The 18,775-nt window shown below is 39.8% G+C and overlaps 1 protein-coding gene across 3 annotated transcripts; it reads right to left on the bottom strand.

The window, feature by feature from the left end:
- Positions 1-1,797: 1,797 nt before the first annotated feature.
- Positions 1,798-18,384, bottom strand: thrap3a (thyroid hormone receptor associated protein 3a). Of its 3 annotated transcripts, none has more exons than XM_067510605.1 (11): positions 18,201-18,384; positions 13,524-13,668; positions 10,288-11,181; positions 8,715-9,392; positions 8,363-8,535; positions 6,250-6,361; positions 5,865-5,949; positions 4,358-4,539; positions 4,082-4,259; positions 3,775-3,918; positions 1,798-3,667 (listed from the first exon to the last, which is right to left on the bottom strand). In XM_067510605.1, the coding sequence occupies exons 2-11, from the start codon at positions 13,643-13,645 to the stop codon at positions 3,428-3,430; spliced, it is 2,808 nt and encodes a 935-aa protein (XP_067366706.1). In that variant the 5' UTR covers positions 13,646-13,668; positions 18,201-18,384; the 3' UTR covers positions 1,798-3,427. The 3 variants fall into 3 exon arrangements, with proteins under 3 accessions (XP_067366706.1, XP_067366707.1, XP_067366708.1); XM_067510606.1 differs by lacking the exon at positions 18,201-18,384 and adding an exon at positions 13,796-13,970; XM_067510607.1 differs by lacking the exons at positions 13,524-13,668; positions 18,201-18,384 and adding an exon at positions 12,307-12,760.
- Positions 18,385-18,775: the final 391 nt, after the last annotated feature.

Here is an 18,775-nt window from a genome sequence, read left to right as displayed (position 1 = left end):
TAGGAAATCAGTCTTTACCACTGTCATTCTGATTCCTGGAGAAGACAGACCTTTGTTATGGGTCTATAAAACTTGTTGGTCCTGGTCTGGATACGAACTTCACAAGCTAGACCTCTTTCATCCTTTATTGTGTGGATGATTCTGCCAATCACCCCTGAGTTTCGGGGTGCTGACACATCAACAATCAGCACAATGTCCCCACAATGGTCACATGCAAATTGCGGTTTGCATGTGACCATTTTTGCCGCCTTTGGAGCTCAGGCAGATACTCCTTAGCCCAACATTTCCAAAAGAGACCTGCCATATACTGGACTTGACTCCATATCCTTTCATGGATGTCCGGTATGAGATGAGATACTCGATGATCTTTAGCCAGCAGGGTGTTTGGATTCCTCGGGCATGGCAGCTCGGCTGAGCCTTCCACCTACAAGAAGAATTCCATCCTGAAGCACTGAATTAACTATGCATGTGGCTGCTCCATTTCACTGGTTCTCCCTTTAGCAGAGCTGAAATTTCCTCCTCAAAATTCTTGGGGGGATGAATTATTTCTGCCTCTGCTGCCTGGAGCTCATCCATAGTTAGGGTTTTCCTTCTTGTGTTGTATTTCAGCATTTGTCTTGGAAGCTGAAGACCTTGCTTATCTTCATCCCCTTTATCCCAGAAGATATTTTCTAATACCCCCTTTCTCTTTCTGGATGAAGATAGAAGCGTATCTTTCAATCTGAAGAGCCATGCTATGGCCTGTTTTAGGCATGTGAATAATGAGTAGTACTGTATCAACCTTTGCATTATATCTGTGCTTTCTTCAGGAAGAACATTCACTGACATTCCTTTTCACCTCAGGATCAGCTATTTCAATCTCTTGCTGGTCTGGATTCCTTGGCCATTTCTCGACTGCCTGTATAAAGAAGTCGGGTCCAGATTATAATAGATTAGCTTCTTGCTGTTCCCTTTCTGCCTTAAGATTCCCTTTTTGCCTTAATGCTTCAGCCTTCGGTAATAAAGTCACTCTTTCTAATTCCACCTTAAAGTGTACTTTTGAAGCTGAAGATGCTACAGAGGGAACAGAACTTGTTTTGGATTTCTTGGATCTCCTTGAGATACATGTTGGACTTAAAAAGTAAAAGAGGGGGGAAAAAGAAACCATTTTGTTTATGTTAAGTGTTGATTATAGCTGCATTATTAACTTTTCATGAGAAACTTTTTTTTTTTTTTTTTTTTTTTTTTTTTTACTTAACTCAACAATATAGGGGGAAAAATACAAATCCTACTCTCCAGGCCATTTTTCATTTATCATGTTAAATCAAAGGTTCCACATGTTAAATGTGCCAACATTGACTGGTCATGTAAGATTGAAAAAGTACATATGTACTTGCCAAAAGACTATAGTTATGGTTGCATATGCTAATTTATCAAATATTTGGTTTGAAAGACGACATGGCCATGTAGTTGTTTGCTCTGCAGCTGGTGTGTTCACTTATTTACAAAGTCAAACAAATGATGAGCAGCCCTGGGGGTGTCGGTGTTTCAGGCCATGGATTCATATTGGCTTTTATTTTTTATTTTTTATTTTACTCTGATCTGCTGAGCACAACTGGTCAGTCAGGAAAGATTCGTAGGGTAATTCTGATACAGGTGCACAATTCTGTAGACCGCTGTGCAAACTCATTCAGGCTTCCCATGGTCTGTCGGATAAATTGGTTAACCACAAAAAGTACAATGGTGGCTGATAAGCATCTTTCCAAATAATTGCTTATTAATATGTTAAATCACAATAACCAACACACCAAGGAGAACTTAAAAGAAATCAGTGTCTTTAATTTACAGTCTAAGGAAAAAAAACAGTAACACCTTTTTAAAAAAAGCATTCTCTTTAAGCAGGTGCTCTTTTGAGTATTTAAACACTGATCAAAACATGTAAAACTGGATTGCACAAGTAAGACCAGAGCACCTGCATCAAGACACAAAAATTACATGAGCTTAATTAGCCAGAGATGAACCTAATCCTAGACTTCATTGGCGATATCCACTATATTCAATGATTATATGATTCTTATAACATAGAGTGCTCTGTGTTTCCGTTGCCAATAACAGACTAAAGAAAACAAATGCTAAATTCAAATCTGTTTAATCACAATGTTGATAGTTTCACTCAATTTATATAAATGACTAAGTCCTCCTTGTTTGGATGAAACTTTGCAATCAGCGAATGAAAATCACATCAAAATCTATAGCAAGAAGAAGAAAATCTTTAGTCATAATCCTGCTTAGACTGGTACATCAACTACAATGAATGAAGAAAAATTCTATCATCGTCAATTATACATTGATAAGCAGAATTTGAGATGAAGCAAACAACTACCTTACAGAGTAGAAATCTCTGATGGCAAAAGGTTTCATGAACATGTTAAATGATACAGATGGTTAGCAGTCTCCTATGGTGCCAGCTGGTGTTTAAGATCTTTTGGCTGTTGTAATATGAAAGACCTTACCTTTGACCCTGTACAGTTTGGTCCCATTATCAGATTAGGGTCATCTGCAGAGTGCCGGATTATTTGCAACGTGGATTACAGTGTACGTATTGCTGTCCTTTTATTCCAGCCAAGAGAACAATTAAAAACCACACATCAACTTTTTTTAAACTCATAGTTCGGAAAATTGGACTACAATCAAATTCATTACCCTGTACAGGTTATTAAAGTGGTAGCCTACTCCCACATTATATTTGCATAAATATCAGGCACAAGCTGGTTTAACCTAGAATATGGTTTTGTCTTTCTACTGTAGCATACAAGAGCAGTTGATAAGTAGTTTTCTAATCACACCAAAGGTAAAAGTGTAAATGCTGTATGGAAGAATTCAATTCCCCATATAAACACATGTACAACAAAACATTGACACAGTGCTTCTACTAGTAAATAGCTGTATCCTGATGTGGGAAAGGGAGCCCTCCAGTGTACCCACTAGAGGGTCCCCTGACAGCAGGTGTACCAGACCATCACTATCTTGTTTGCAACAAGTAGTGAACGTTGTGCTTGTGGTCACTGAAGTAGAGGCTGTTTATCTTCACGATTACAATATCAAACATGGTTAAGGATATTTATTAATGTTTGGTGGAAATGAAAACAATTTTCAGTGTTTGTGAGCCATCCACCTCAATCTCTTCCTATGCAGCCTGTGTTGCTCTTTGCGTGTCGTCACCTTACACCCTTCTGTGCTCTAATCATAATCACTAAGGCCACCATTGGTTATAACTACAGATTTCTTTCTTAGAAGAGGACTGTGTGTCCTATGTGGAGTTTTCTAGTAAAATATGAATAAAACATGTTCATTCTGCATCAATAAATTCATTTCTATAATTTCATTTCTGTTGATAAAATCGCACAATGCAAAGAAAATTAAGATTTTCAGCAAATGGTGTCACTGCTCAAGTATTCTGTCCTTCAATTTCTTCTTCTTTATGGTCCAGTTCTGCCACTACTTCCTGCTTGCCACTTTGCTCTCCATTGACCTGGAATTTGTCTCGGGCCCACTTGGGGCCACTGGTGCTGGAGCCCCCAGTGGCTTTGCGAATGATAAAGCGCGCTCTTCCACGCATGAAGCTTCCTCGTCCTCGCCCTCGACTGTCCACCCACTTGCCCTCTGTCTCCCTGTCTCTGTCGTCATGCTGGTGAGACAAATGAAGGATGGAGGTGTGTCAAGCAAGCCAGCAATTTAGGAAAAAAAAATAAATGAATAAAAAAAACTTTAGCTAGATTTAAAAACAGAATCTACCAAGTAGTATTCCCTGCTCTTGGGAGTGTACTCTGGGTCCCAGTCTTCATTTTTTGGGAGTACTGGCATGTTTAATGCGTTACTATCTGAACTGTTTGCTTGACAACTGCCTCTGTTCCAGGCTCTTCCACGAATACGTACTTGCTGTAATTGAGAAGGAAAACAGAGCAACAGAGCAAATCACTGACACAGGAAATTGATCAAAGTAAAATGTACAGTGAAACTTGGCAGAGCTACTGGTCCAACTTAGGTACTCAACACCAGTACACTATCTTTAAAATGACATCAACCTAGCAATTAAACGTACAAATCCTCCACGTGGTCTTCCTCCTTCTAAACCTGGGGACTCCCTTTCACCTAGTCGGGCCCTGTTAAAGCCTCCATCTTTGGAGTCAGACTTGTCATTGGGTGAATCCTCTTTTTGGGACTTGGAGGATGAGGAAGATGAAGATGAACTTGAGCGAGAGCGTTTCTTCTTACTTTTCCTAAAAGAAGAAATGGCACATGCAAAAACTTTCATGCCTATATAAAATTGCAGCGAAGAGAATAAACGTAGGCTTTAGTGTCGAGCAGCTGCACATACTTTGATCTTTTGTGACATTTGGAGTTCTTTTCCACAGATTTCTCTCGACTACAATCTGGGGAATATTCCATGTCTCTTCCCCGATCTTGATTACAGTCCCTTTCATGCGAGGAATATTTTTTGCGCCGCTCAATGTCCAATCGAAGGTCCATTGGATCACCCCTCATTTTTTCCCCGCCATCCTGAACAAATCAAATCAGAACACAGCGTCGTGGACAGACTTTGGATTAGCATGTAGGTGCTATCACTCTGCTCTTCAGCCAAAGTGTTTTTTTGGTTTTTTTGTAAACTAAACAGTAACGTCCATGGAAAACAGGAGGAAATCTCCAGTATCAGCCAGCTGGCATAATTAAAATCAAGCCATTCTGGATCGAACTTTCCAGCACAAGGCCAAACCAGTAGCTTTGCATGTTTTTAGTATTACCTAACCAATGAACCCATCTCCAAAGCATTTGTTTTTAGATTGAGTGTTGTGCCTTTTTAAGGAAGTTATTTAATTATGGTATGAAAATCATCTTAAAAATGCAGAGACAATCACAAATAATGAAGGGTTTGGTTTCAAAACCTCACTAGGGTGTTAAAGTACTTATGGGATATGCCAGGACATGACCAGTATTATGACAAAATACTTGAAAATTCAATACGCAATAACAGCAAACACCAGCAACATATTTAACATCGTCCTTGGTCATTTTCTTTTCCACATCTAACGCAACTTCAAGTTAGTGCATCCTAAACGTAAACCTTAACAAAATTAGAAAACAAGTGGCTTCAGAATAGTCTCTGAGTGGTTCTATTTTAAGTTGATTTACATACCACATTGATGCCATGAAATGCCATCTGCTACTGCAGGCAAGGTAGGCAAACCAATCTAAAAACTTTGGGTTTGCTTAAATTAACTAGGTGGTGGAAACTAATGCATTTTACAGGCATTTGGCTATGACATGCAAAACCACCAGCATGGTTAATTACCAATGGTGAAAAACAAGAAGATACACATTTTCATGCTAATTTAAGTTGACTAAATTTAACATTGTTTTTCATATTCTAGGGTATATGATTCAGGTTTGCAAATGCTTGACCATATGTGTCCATGCGTATCAAGAAAGAAGTACTTTTTTTTTTTTTTTTGTTTGCAAGTTCAGCATGTAAATGTAAGCACATGTGCATGAAGTGCTTGCTGTTGCTTATTTCCGTTCCTTATTTTTGGAAAAAATACTTACGAAAACAATTGCTTAGAGTCCTTTGAGCAGCTTGGGTACAGCAGCTTCCATTTCTGACCTTATTTGACTCATGAGCCTTGGTCAGGCTTGTGCCCATAGTATAACCAATTCACAACAACAAAGTCAAAGTGCCTTATTTTGCGTTTGCATTTCACAGACTTTGAGCATCTCCAGTCAAGGAAGCCCACAGGCTTTAACAGTGTAGTCTAAAGGCATCTGGCTTGTTCACTTGTTGCTGTTGTTTGTTTTTCCAACATACTTTATACTGCAAAATGTTCAGTCACCTTGTAAGTGCCATCCTCTGAGCTTTTCGCCGCCTCAAAAAGTAGAGAGTGTTTCTTAAAAGCACTTGGTGAAACATCAATTCTCCTGTGAGAAAGAAACACAATTAAACCAAGACAATAAAACGTGCAAACAGTATGAAAATCACAGCATCTGTGACGAACTGTGAGCTACACTGAAATGTAAAGTCCGCACAAAACAGAAAAAAGAAGCAAAAATGGGTGGGAAAAATAAACTGACCTCCACCGAGCATGAGAACAAAAAAGCCAAGATAGTCTGTTGATTTTTCAGGTAGGAAAGGTGAAAGAAATACCTGAAAGCTGTTAAAAGAGGAGGTGAAGCCACAGCACACTGAAGGTGAGAGGGTCACTCAATAGGCGACTCTACCTGTGTATCTCTGGGCTTTTTCTCGGCTTCAACATTTCCTTCTCTGCAGCTCGTCTTTGGTACATGGTGAAACGCTCGTTTAGAGTCAGACCAGAAGATGGAAAGTGCTGAGCTACATGGATAAACGATGAGAATTAGAGGCTAGGGTTAGATCTTATTTATTAGACCTTTGCAGATAATGTTGAAAATCAATCAGTCAGACTTTTTTCTTTTCCTTTCGGCTGTTCCCTTTCAGGGGTCGCCTCAGCCAATCACGTGCCGCCATCTAACCCTATCCTCTGCATCCTCTTCATGTCCTCTCTCACTACATCCATAAATCTCCTCTTTGGTCTTCCTCTAAACCTCCTGCCTGGCAGCTCCAACCTCAGTAACCTTATTCCGATATACAATCAGGCAGACTGCTGAATGGTATGATTTTTGATATAATGATATAATTTAATAGATTAACCAAAACTGGACATACCTGTATGATTATGGTTCATGAATGGTTCCTAATTGATATTCCAGAAAATGCACTTCCTAATGTTTTTGTTTTACATTCCTCTCAAAACAAAAATGCAGCTTTTTCAGAAAAAATACAATTATAATGCAGTGTCTCGCTGTTTTAAAGGTATTATGAACATAGTAACTGTAATGCCCAAAGCAAATACAACATGACGTGACGCTGTGTAAATAAATGCTTTGCTTTATTACTATAAAAAGTAATGGAAAGAACGTGTGTAAGTAAACGCTTAGAATTTAATTTCTGCATAAATGACACTTAAGAGAGAATATAATTTTCAATCCTTAAACAAAATTAAGAGAAACTAATTACTAATTAGAAACTAACTAAAGAAATTAAACAGGAAAATTCTTAAATCTTAAAAATTTGTGTTTGGCAAAAGTATATATTATGTATTTTAGCCCTTAGAAACACCTTCAACTCAGATGTTGGTTGGCTTCTTTGCATCCACAGCCTGCTTGACGTTCTTCCACAATAATTTTCTTTATGATTAAGGTCAAGACTTACATTTACATTTAGTCATTTAGCAGACGCTTTTATCCAAAGCGACTTACAAGTGAGGTACAAGGCAAGCAAAACACTTGGACTTGGCCATTTTGAAACATTCAATTTCTTCTGCTTTAACCAATCTTTGGCATAACAACTTGTGTGTTTAGGATTGCTGCCTTGCCTTGTGCAACTCCGAATTCATAGTTTCATCAATGATGCCAAGCCATACTGGTCCAGTTGCAGCAAAGCAGCCCCAAATAATTATAGGACCACATATCACAGACGTGAAGAAGCTCTGGCGCTGGGATTCAGTATTGGTTGTTGCAAATGCTTCCTGTTCAAACCATAACATTTCACACAACATTCTTTCAGTTGCCTTCTGGATTATGGACATGGTCTGAGCAAACAGCAATGACAGCTATGTTTGTTTTGGAGAGAAGTGGCTTCCTCCCTGCACCCTGTCATTCAGACCATTATTGTTGATTTTCCTCCTGAAGGGGGGATCATTAACATTGATTTTAGCCATGAAAATTTAGTTATTTAAACATAGGGCTGCTTGTGACCTCCCAGAGAATTACACACCTTGCTCTTGTACTTTATTTCTCTCTTTCATTCTTTGGGTGGTCGACCCCTCCTGCAGAGGGTAACAATGGTGGTGACTGTTCTCCGTTTGCTTCACAGTTAACTGGTGGAGTTTAAACTCTTTAGAAATTCCATTCAGGAACTCTTCTGTGGTCTTCAGAACTCTCCTTTGTTTGAGACATAACACAGTTGTTTGGGATTGATAGTGAAAACCTAGATTTTCCTTCGATTAAGTGCAGACCACTCAATCACACCCGATTGTCATCCCTTTGACTGACACACCGGGTTCTAATTTCCCCTTCAAATTAAATGATAACCCTAGAGGTTAATATACTTTTGCCACACACAAATGAATAATTTTACTTGGGCCACAAATGACACTTTACATTTACTATTTGTAAAATTGTGTTACCTTAAACAGGTGTAAATCATGACTGTGAATTATATCTGTGAACCTGTACAGACACCACTTTATACTGCAATACTTGTCAGCATGTATGTATATGTCAAGAAGTGTCTTGAAACAGAGGGAGGTCTCACCTTTAATGTGGTGAACAATGGCGACAATGTGTTGAGAAAACAACTCGGAAGGACTCTGTTTTAACTGAGCAGGCTGAACATGTTGAAAGATGGAGCGAAACTCCTGATTCTTTTTTGAGGACTGCACAAGGTCCTGAGACAACTGGCGCTCTTCAGCTAAAATATCAGAAGAGCTGAAACGACAAACATTTTCTTTAGATTTTTACTTCCTAAAAACAGTTTACCTTTGTTTTTGTTTTTTTAACGTAAAACAAGATGCTCACCCACTATCATAAATGCATTGTTGTTTGTCACACATCATTTGCACTGAGGAATGGCCCAGTATGGGACCATAAACTATTCTGGTGCTCACCTTATTAGGCTATCTCCAAGGAAATCCATTCTGACATTAAATTTTGCTTCCTGTTTTCTTGGGAATGTCAGAGGTGTCTCCTCTCCACTGACCATAAACATTTCCCTTTCAGAGTTTCTCCTTGGTGGTGGTGTAGGAGATGGGATGGAGGGAGATTTTGACAACTTCCTTGGTTTACAACTTGCGTCCTGGGAAAGATTTCCTACTAACTCCCTTTTGGCAAGGGCAGCTGTAACGGCTGCTGTTTCGTGCTTTCGACTCAGATACATCTCCTCTGCCCTGGAGTCTAGTTCACTGTCAGCTACCTGTGAACACGCAACATTTTGCCATTTGCAAAAGCGCTCCTCAAACAGTTCTCGGGCTGAGAGAGTGACCTTGCCTTTGAGCTTCGAGGACTCGTCCCCACTGTGCCACTCTTTGTAAAGTGGTTTTGATTGAGACTTGATGAACATCTCCTCCTCTTCCTCCCTGTGAGCAGTCAGAAAAGGAGATGCTTTCAAAAAGCTGTTGAGAGACACTTCTCCATCAGCGCCTTTGCATTTCCGTGACATTGCGTCAGAGTTAATGGCAGAGGCTTTGCCATTTACTTTTCCTTGCTCTGTATCCACATCATTTGCTTCTGTATTCTTTCCATTTTCCCCAGCAGATCTAGCTTTTTTATTTTGCTCCTCCAAAAACCTAAATAATGATACACATAAAGAGTTGCAAGGTACTTCAGAGACAACAGTAGAAAATAAAATGACAACAAATCATTAGATCATTAAGGACATTAGTTTTTACAATTATGATCATAAACGACAGTCAAATATGATATGTATGTTATCTATGAATATAAAGTTTAATTTAATTTAAAATTTTAATTTTAGTTAAATTCAAATTGTAATTAAAATGATGCTGTTTTGATGAGACAAATGCAGTGCCTATAAAAAATATTCACCATTCAAAATTGGCAAAAAGGTTATTGAAAAGCAAAAGTCAAGGGATGGAGAAAATAACATTTCCCAAGTCACTCCCTAGGAGTACAGTCAAATTTATTATTAAGAAAATTGAACAGTTGTAGCATAGGTACAAATCTGCCTAGACCAGGCCGTTCTCCTAAACCTACTGTGACCTTATTGTGAACCCCCAACAGCCCATCCCCACCCATGCAGCGCCAGTCCCAAGCCTGGTAGAGATTGGGGAGGGTTGTCAGGGAGTCAGGAAGGGCATCCAGAATAAAAAAAAACTGTGCCAAATCACCATGCGGACTAATGAGTCACTGTGGTGGCCCTGAATTTAAGGCTTAAGAAAGGCATAATAATAATAATAATAATAATATTAATATTAATTATTATTATTATTAATAAATAATTAATAAATATTAATAAAATTATTAATAAAAGTGACAACAACAGAAGAGAATATCTTTTAAGGCACTGTATTTTATCACATTATAGTCTATAAACACAACCACACTTGACAACCCAATGCAAATTGAAAACTACTGTGTATTGTTAGAGGCAGAATTCAGGAGAAAAGGGATTCATAACATCACATGTGTACAGCCTGTATAGTTAGGTAAGATCAGCCTTACTGTCTGAAGGCAATGGAGATTGCCGTTTTATCTCCATCCAGGTATTCCTCATTGGAGAAGATGTCAAAGCTGGAAAGCATTGGATTGAGACCTTCGTGTGGGAGTTTTTTGGTTGAGGATGAACTGATATGCATCTGCCAAGAGGGGGCACCATTGCCTGTTTCCTTGGTGTTTTTCAGGGAGGGACTAGGCTGATTAGTAGTTTGGCTGTTCTGACCAAGAGTAACAACAGAATTTGCCAAAGGACTTGTTCTCTTTAGACTGCTGTTGCAGTCTGTCAGACCCTGGCAGTTCCTCTCAGTTTTCCCACTGCCTTCTTTGGCATCTCCTGCCAAAGCCCCAGCAAGTTCCACTGGCTCCCCATCTCCCCCTCCGCCCTTTGGGACTTCCTTTGAAGCTAGGGTCTCCTCTCTTACATCTTTGGAATTTTGGTTTGCCAGCAACAATGCTGGCCTACATTTGGGAGAGGAGGAGTGTGAGGAGGCAGAAGAATGGTGAGAGTGTCTTGATAGTGGTGAGGAGGATCTGTCAGACTGGTGTGACTGACCGTGAGGGGGACTTCCTGAACGTTTGTGTGATCGACCTCGTGAACTGTTTTGCTGCTGCTGCTGCTGCTGCTGCTGCTGTTGTTGCTGCTGCTGGTACTGTTGTTTCTGAGGATACTGCTTGTAATTCTTCCAGTTGGGGCGGAAGTTGTTATTGTTGTAGCCACCGCCACCACGCTGGTACCGTCCACGTGGGAAGTAGCCCCGTCCTCTGCCCCTGAAATTGTATGGCCTCCGGAAGCCGCGTTGATAGCCCCGGAATTCCCTGCTGTTCTGATATCCTCTCTGATATTTCTTATCTCGGTTATAAGATGGAGAATAAGATCTGGACCGTGACCGAGACCTAGAGCTATGAAAAATAGAAAAAACATCACATCATATTTTCCAAAAAAGAGACAGATATAGATGCATATAACTCCTGTACACTTTTACAATGCCATGGCAGATAATTAGTTACGTTGTACAATGTAACTGTAGCTTCCCAGCTTTAGGTCTGGGTGGGGACCTTGTATGTCATACCCACTTTCTCACCCCTGTCCACTACTTCACAAGATCCTATCAAATAAAGGCAAAATTCCCAAAAAGAAATGCATATTGTGGTTTTGTCCCCAAAAACTGACATTTGCTACATTAGCCACTTCACAAAAACAATAGTAGATCAGCCTGCTCAGTGTATTAAAGCTATGATATTTAAGTGAACTGAATAGAACTGAAATGCACTATAGCAGAAGAAAAAGACATCCACATTAATAAACCTCTGACAGAAAAAAAATGCTACTGATGACAATGATAAATGGTTGTGTAGCACATAGCTACAAACTCCCAACATGTTTCAAGTCAGCCCAAACAGTGGCCAAACACATGGGAAATACATATTGCTATTGCGTCTGGCTGTCAAATAGCGTATAAAATTGGACATATCACAGGCTGTTTCTGAGCCAGACTGCAGAGTCTAATGTGTCCACATGGTGGCACTGCTGCACTGTTGCAATGTGGCCTGGATCCTACATAGTCCTAAGACAACTATCATTTTATCATCCCATTTGTTTCCAAAGCTTACCATATTTTAAAATGACAGCCACAACTTTCCACTGCTGCTCCATAATGGACTAATGCTAGTGCTAACACTCTCTCTCACTCGCTCACACACTCGCTCACACACTCGCTCACACACACACACACGCACACACACACAGTTGCAAGGTTTAATGTATAAATAATATACCTAGTAGCTGCTTTACCACACTTAAAATACACGGCAAAATATAAAGCAACTGCTAAGCCCATTTCCTAAATAAAAATCTCAATGTATTAGAAATAATGAAATGATATGTAGTCGTTTTATAATGAAATTTACAAATGCATACAAAGTTTGCATAACAATACTCTAAATTGTCGGAGCAAAGCAGAACCATAGGACATGCAAGCAAATTCTAAAAATACCTTGACAGGCTTAAAAAGGGACAGGACTCACCTAGTGTGTCTTTTCATTGGAATACAGAGTGATTAAATAAAGCAGCGCACTGAGCAGCACTGCACACTCTGTGCAAGCTACAGAAACTGCATCTCCTCTGGCCAGCTCTGGTGGAGCGGGGAGTCACATGGAACTGGGGGTGGGGGCTACTTTAATCTTTTGACTCTGTGTGTGCCAGTTTCAAAGTCTGTAAAAGTGAATCTGTTCATATACAATTTTTTTTAAAGGAGTGCATTCAGGTTTGCGCAGGCCCAAGGTGGGTTCAGAAGAAATAAACCATTAGATTCTTTCCATGTGTCTTCTTTAAGCTAATTTTAATATGAGCTGCAACACTGCCAGGAAACGAGCTGCCTTGCCATTTTATTGCTCTGCCACAGTCAAGTCACTCTGCCAGAAACAGCAGCAGCATCCAAGCGAAGCCTCGCTTCTTTTCCCAAGTCCACACCGTACATTAAGTAACTGCAGCCAAACAATGCAACAAACCACAAACTAGGTAGGCCTGATAAAGTATGTCACAGACGTCAACTAATATTCAAACTTTGTCCAATGAAAAATAGACTTAACAAAAAAATAAACACAAGTAATTCACTAACCACCAGCTTAACTTGTCTATTTCCTCTGCACAGAAAGTAAGTTGGGGTCAGATTCAAATCCGTTACTGTGCTGCACTGTGCTCACGTGAACCACTCGTCAAAGACGAGAGGTGTTGCGGATGCAAATTAACAGTAAACCGAAGCACAGGAAAGAAAGGCTTGTTAACAAATAAACTACAAGCACATGTGATTACCTACATGTCAGAAATAAACAGGACAGTGCATGGACCCTCCTTTTTTATAACAACTGAGATTTCATAGATAGAATTTGAGTGGAAAGCAGGCATAGCAGGAAACACGGGTTCATCACACCCATGTCTTAACAAGGCAGCGCTCCTCCCGCTGCACCTGCTACTCATTTCTCTTCTTGGTGATAACTGTTACTGAACAAAGTCAGTTAATAGTTGCAATGGTTGTAAGACAGTCTTTTTGTTAATATGTGATCCATATTGTCTCTCAAGTGTCATATTGTAATCTGGTTTTAATAGATTAGATCAGGCAACACAGTTTGTTTGTTGCAGACAGAGGCTCTGGACAGATATCAAACCTGTAACAGGAGCCAATGAAGGAAAACTTGCCAAAATTGAAATGCATCAAACAGATGATGATGAATATAGACTCTACCTGTAACGATGCTTCCTTGACCGTGATCTAGAGCGACTTCTGGAACGAGATGTGGAGCGGGATCTTGACCGGGTCCTCGAGCGGCTTCGGGACCTCGAGGCTGATTTTGTGGATCTGGACATCACTGCAGCCAGCCCACCTTAAACTGTCACACAACAGAGTCACATTGACAGAGTGACATTTTGGCAAATGTCAAGACAGCAAATGCATAAAACCATAGCCGTTTCATAACTTTTTCAAGACAGCAGTTGCATAGGATGGATATAAATCACCTGAGGGAAGAGTCGCCTGAACAATTGGCAGCAGAGGAAAAAAACAATAAAAAATCCCCGAAATCAAATATTCAGCACCGATAAACCATCCGAGATGCACTTCAGAGGAAGACTTAACCCAAAAGCTGAGAGAAGAAAGAGAACAGCTGTGAAAAAGGAAGATGTCAATCTGTATTGGTGTAGGGCCGCTAAACCGAACCAGTTTTATTTAGTCACTGATCATTTGCATAGAGGGCAGTCTTACATTAGTCATCTGAGTACTGCGTGAGGCCACTATGGAACTCTAACACAAAGACATCGTTATCAGTAACATACCTTTTCATCCACTGCAGAAGAAAGGAAGTAAATCAGCCTTAATAAAATAAAAGCTGGTGACAGAAACATTTGTTCTCAAGTCATTGTCCCCACAAGAAAAGCTTAGGGTACAGTTCTGTTCCTTCCAATGTACATCACTCTCAGTCCATCATTGAATGTCTTTGATTTAACCCTCGTCTCTCCAATACTCGCCAATAATCCACACATCTGGTGTCCTAACTTACTCTGTACAGTATGTTTTCGATTCCATCATCACTTGTGAGAATAGTACATGCGAAAACGAAAGATGTAACTTCACAGTATTTTGCATAAATATCAATTTCAAAAGGCAAATGAAATGCAATGGCAATAAGTTGAGTACTGCTTAATGTATTTACTTTTACACTTAACTAGGCAGAAAATCTAGACTTCGTTTCATGTGAACAAAGGCAACAGTTATTGAGTTCACACCTAAACTAATAGTAAATAGTTAGACATGCCATGGGTGCATTTACAATGTAGCTACCTCACCACAAACATTTGCTTGTGGTTAATGATCTGTGATGAATCTGCTACATGAGGGGCTCACAATTGCAAGTTCAGTGCACACAGACCTCGAGTCGAGATACTTTTAACTTCAAAGGATGTTCTCAAATCCTTCAGGGCTTCACTTGTTTACTCAAAAACCTATTAATACAATCCTATAGTAGGGGCATCTATTTTTTTTTTCCAAGGTCCGCAAGGCATTATCTATGACACATGATCCACGGAGATCAGTAAATGCCAGGGATCAACTAATTGATCTGTCATTATTAGAGTCATCTTCAGGGACTTTGGAAGGAGGAAATTGCAGACTACACACGACAGAGCTTTCGAAACCAGTGCACGCTATCAGATGATGTTCCCAGTGTGTTTTCCTGCTACTATTTTGGAGAGTAATGCAATAGACCCATCTTCCCCAGCCTCCTTGACGTGCTGTATGAACTTCCCACCCCCCTCATTCCCGGCAGCTTGTTGTTTTTGGCTTTAAAAGAACAATTTCCTGAAGGTTCAGTCTCAACAGACTGCCGGCTTAGCTTACTGTGCACATTTTAAGAATGGCATTCAGATGTGCCCTTCTCAAGCATGTGGTGGCTGAACGGTAAAATAAATTGTGACAACCCCCTTAATTTACTTTTGCATACCAGAGGAAGTGGGCTTCGAAGGCAGCTCTTGAGAAAACACTCTAATGTATTGTTCTGCATTTGCTCTAATAGCTGCAATGAAATGCTCAAAATCAACACATCTGTGTTTCAGACACTTTCGTATGGTTGAAAATGGTCTCCTTGAAACTTCTGAATGGGCGTCAGCAGAAACGATATACAAATCATCTAGACTGAACCAATATTCTCCATGAGAATAACAGCAATGCCTTGTCTAGGTTTGTATGACTGAACAGAACTGCTTCGATAGCCTTCCTTTAAACGCCCGATTGATAACCAGCTGCAGCTGTCCCCTCCTCCACAGTGTGTGGTCGGCAGCTTAATCACTGAGATTTCAGCTTCTCCAAAAAGCCCATGGCAAGCTTGGCCTTTAATTACTCCTAGATTTGAATACACCAGTACCATTCCTGACACGCAGGCACACAAATGCAAAGGCATACATTTCTGATTCATGTGTGAATTGATTTCCCACCTTTAGCACATCATTGAGCTAACCAGCTCTCCAACCGACAAAATCAATATGTGCCGACCAATAAAATTTTTAAAACTTTTATTACAAATGCACTTGATGTGTACCAAATCCTGTGCCTGATGATGCAATCACAAAATACCACAAAAAACTTATTTGCTAGTTTAGTTTTAACGTTTTTGTTTTTTTTTTTATCACCAGGTGAAAGAATTGGAATAGTGTATGGTTCATAAAAGTACTACAAAATGAAACTCGTGGATAGAACTTCAAGAACACACAGACACACGTGCACATGATTAAGAGTTCCCTTGTTGCAGGGGGTGACAGCTGTGTAATCCACATCAGCTGTTTATTTCATGTAATGGCAAAAGTAGCTCTGATCAACAATGGTTCGGCAACTTGATACACAGCTCAAAGCTCCTGAGGGGAAAAAGCACTCCGTTCAATCAACTGCCCTATCATTAAGACTGGGATGCCACAGTGGCAGCTGGAATCACATTTGCTATCTATATGTGCCCCTGAGACTCCACTCCTTGCTATTTCAGAAAAGCCACAGCAACTGTCATTGGCACAATCTTTAGTTATTAAAATGTGGCAGTCCCCCTTAGAGTCCCTCCAAGATGCTTCACGTCCTGAGACAGTTGACAGTTTGGATGCCACTCGCAGCACTGTTTGGGAGAAGATAAACGTCGCGGTTTTGTCTGTTGGTTAATAATGAAAACCTTCTGAATGTCCTGCTTCATTCAGAGATGTTTCAATGAATATTGGCTGACTTTGTGTTCAGGGAGCTACTGTAACTGCTAGAACAAGGAGCGAATGACCTCACGCAAAGACTATTGCACACAGACATTATTTTTTGGTTAATCACTTAACCATGACAGATGAGAACACCATTCAGCTTGGCAGCATCTAACTTTCTGCAAACGAAGCCAGTTCAATATTCTTCTATTCTCACCAGGGTAATCTGGCTAATGTGCTACGCTTAATGTTTTAGCTTTGATAAAAATCAATTGAAGCAAGAACTATATGGTTCCTGCCATGAAAATATTGAGCTTGATTTGCCTGGACACAGCACACAGCAGAGTGTCACTGTGGCATTCTCACACCGACATGCTTTTAGTCTGTCTGTCATCACCACATTTGTGGGACCCTGGTGCACACAAGAGGGAACTCAACAGCTAAAGGTCCACTCTATTTTAGGAAAAGCCTGGAAAACTAGTTATAATTCTACATTTCTAAAGTCGATCCAGTTGTGTGTTTTCCTGCACCTTAAAGTCTGCACAAAGCTGGAGAAAAAGCTGTCGTTAATTATGAGTGGCGTGTTGTCCAACCTAAAATACTTCAATTTCTGCTGTGGAGGCACTACTTAGTTTCACTCTTTGTATGCCCAGATGGTAATAATAAAGATGAATTTGGCGTATTCATTATTTTGAGCTGTGACGAAATGGCACAAATGTGAGCACCGCCTACAGTGCACCGATGTCTGCACAGGGTTTAATCCACATAAACATGGAAAGTTGATTCAGAAATCATTCAGAAAGAAGTGAAAGACAGAAGTGAAAACAAACCTAAATATAAGGTACTACTACTACTTAAGGCAGTAAACTTGAAGGAGGTCACACCTTTTCATTGTGTGTACTTTTTGTGTGTAGATGGTGTTTGTTAAAGAGGTTTGACCTTAACCAGGATCTTGTTGCTTAGCAAGATATTGTACTAGTGTTCTTTTTAATTTTATTATTATAAAATGTTATTATTATTGTAGTAGTAGTTGTAGATTGTACGCTGGCATTGCTCTAAATTCACAATTAACCACATAAACGAGATAGAGATAGGATACATAAGCATTTACAGCATACTAAATAATCTATGCTATAATGTCGGCGTGATTCACCGTCCTCGATGTTTACTCTGGGTGGAGGAACAGTTTACTGATGTACAATTGCAAAAGTCCTTCTGTCATTGGGGATAACTACAAAAAAAAAAAAAAAAAAAAACCTAATAATGGTAAAATTAAATAGCCCATTTTCCTCGAGTTTCTTTAAGTCCATTTTGCTGGTTTAAGGAACCCTTAAGTAATGAAGAAGTTATGAACGCTGTCTAATAATGTTTTATCAACTCTGGAGCCAAACACGTTCAAATGACGTTATGAAAATTTAAAATAAAAGTAGTGGGGTCAGGAAAGCATTTAGAGCTCGTCCTGTCGTTTTCTAGTTTTTGTCCAGAAATGAAATTTTGCTGCAAGATTTGGCGGCTGACACTAGCGTAACTTTTTTTTTTTTTTTCAGATAAATGAGCTGCGCAACTTCCTTTTCACCGACACTTTACGCGTCAAGTTCAAGGCTGCTGCTATTGAAAGAACATCGTTTTCTCAATGTTTCCTTTCACTCTCCACTGAACAAGCTCCGGAAAATAAGAGAGACAAAGAAAATCAAATGCTCACCGGTCAACGTTGTTGTCCGGTTGGAAGCGTTACATTCAAGCTCCGCACTGTAAAAATGGAGAAATGAGAAAAGACAGATCGTCCCCGGTGTTCTGTGCCCTCGTGCTGCTGTGCACAACTTATGTCAAGTGTGTGTGTGTGTGTGTGTGTGTCAGCTGTGGTCCGTGGTCTTCAGAGAAAGTGGGTGTGACCACTCCGTGCAGCTCAGTTTCAGATTTCCTTCCGCCTTCAGTGAAAACCCGTCGTTACACGGCAGTGAACGGGACCAAGCAGGTTAACGAGTCCACCGCCCTAAAGCATCTCTGACCAAACCCTATGTAGGAACCGGGTTTATGGGGAACAGCTGCAGTAGCATTTGCGTTTTTTTATTATTATTTTTATCTTATTTTAATTTAATGGCTCCCTATTCTGAAAATCCTGTATTAAATGTAGTTATTTTAATGAACAAATTGAATCATGTAGGTTAATCACCTGCTGTTAATGAGGAGATAAAAAAAAATTTTTTTCTAAAGTCCTCTTATGATTTTTATGTTCTTGTGGTAGTTTCCTGTATAGCACTTAGACTGATCTGACCT

The sequence above is a fragment of the Channa argus genome, chromosome 7 (genome assembly GCF_033026475.1).
Source record: "Channa argus isolate prfri chromosome 7, Channa argus male v1.0, whole genome shotgun sequence".
Taxonomy (NCBI): Eukaryota; Metazoa; Chordata; class Actinopteri; order Anabantiformes; family Channidae; genus Channa; species Channa argus.
The sequence above is the reverse complement of the archived record's forward strand: the minus strand, read 5'-3'. Positions and strand labels throughout refer to the sequence as shown.

What these genes read in the sequence shown, in the direction of transcription:
- thrap3a (XM_067510605.1), bottom strand. Translation starts at nt 13,645, where the DNA reads ATGTCCAGATCCACAAAATCAGCCTCGAGGTCCCGAAGCCGCTCGAGG. An exon ending in CTTGGAGATAGCCTAATAAG is followed by an intron (nt 8,536 to 8,714) that starts GTGAGCACCAGA and finishes TTGTCGTTTCAG; the next exon opens with CTCTTCTGATATTTTAGCTG. An exon ending in AGAGCAGGGAATACTACTTG is followed by an intron (nt 3,668 to 3,774) that starts GTAGATTCTGTT and finishes TTGTCTCACCAG; the next exon opens with CATGACGACAGAGACAGGGA.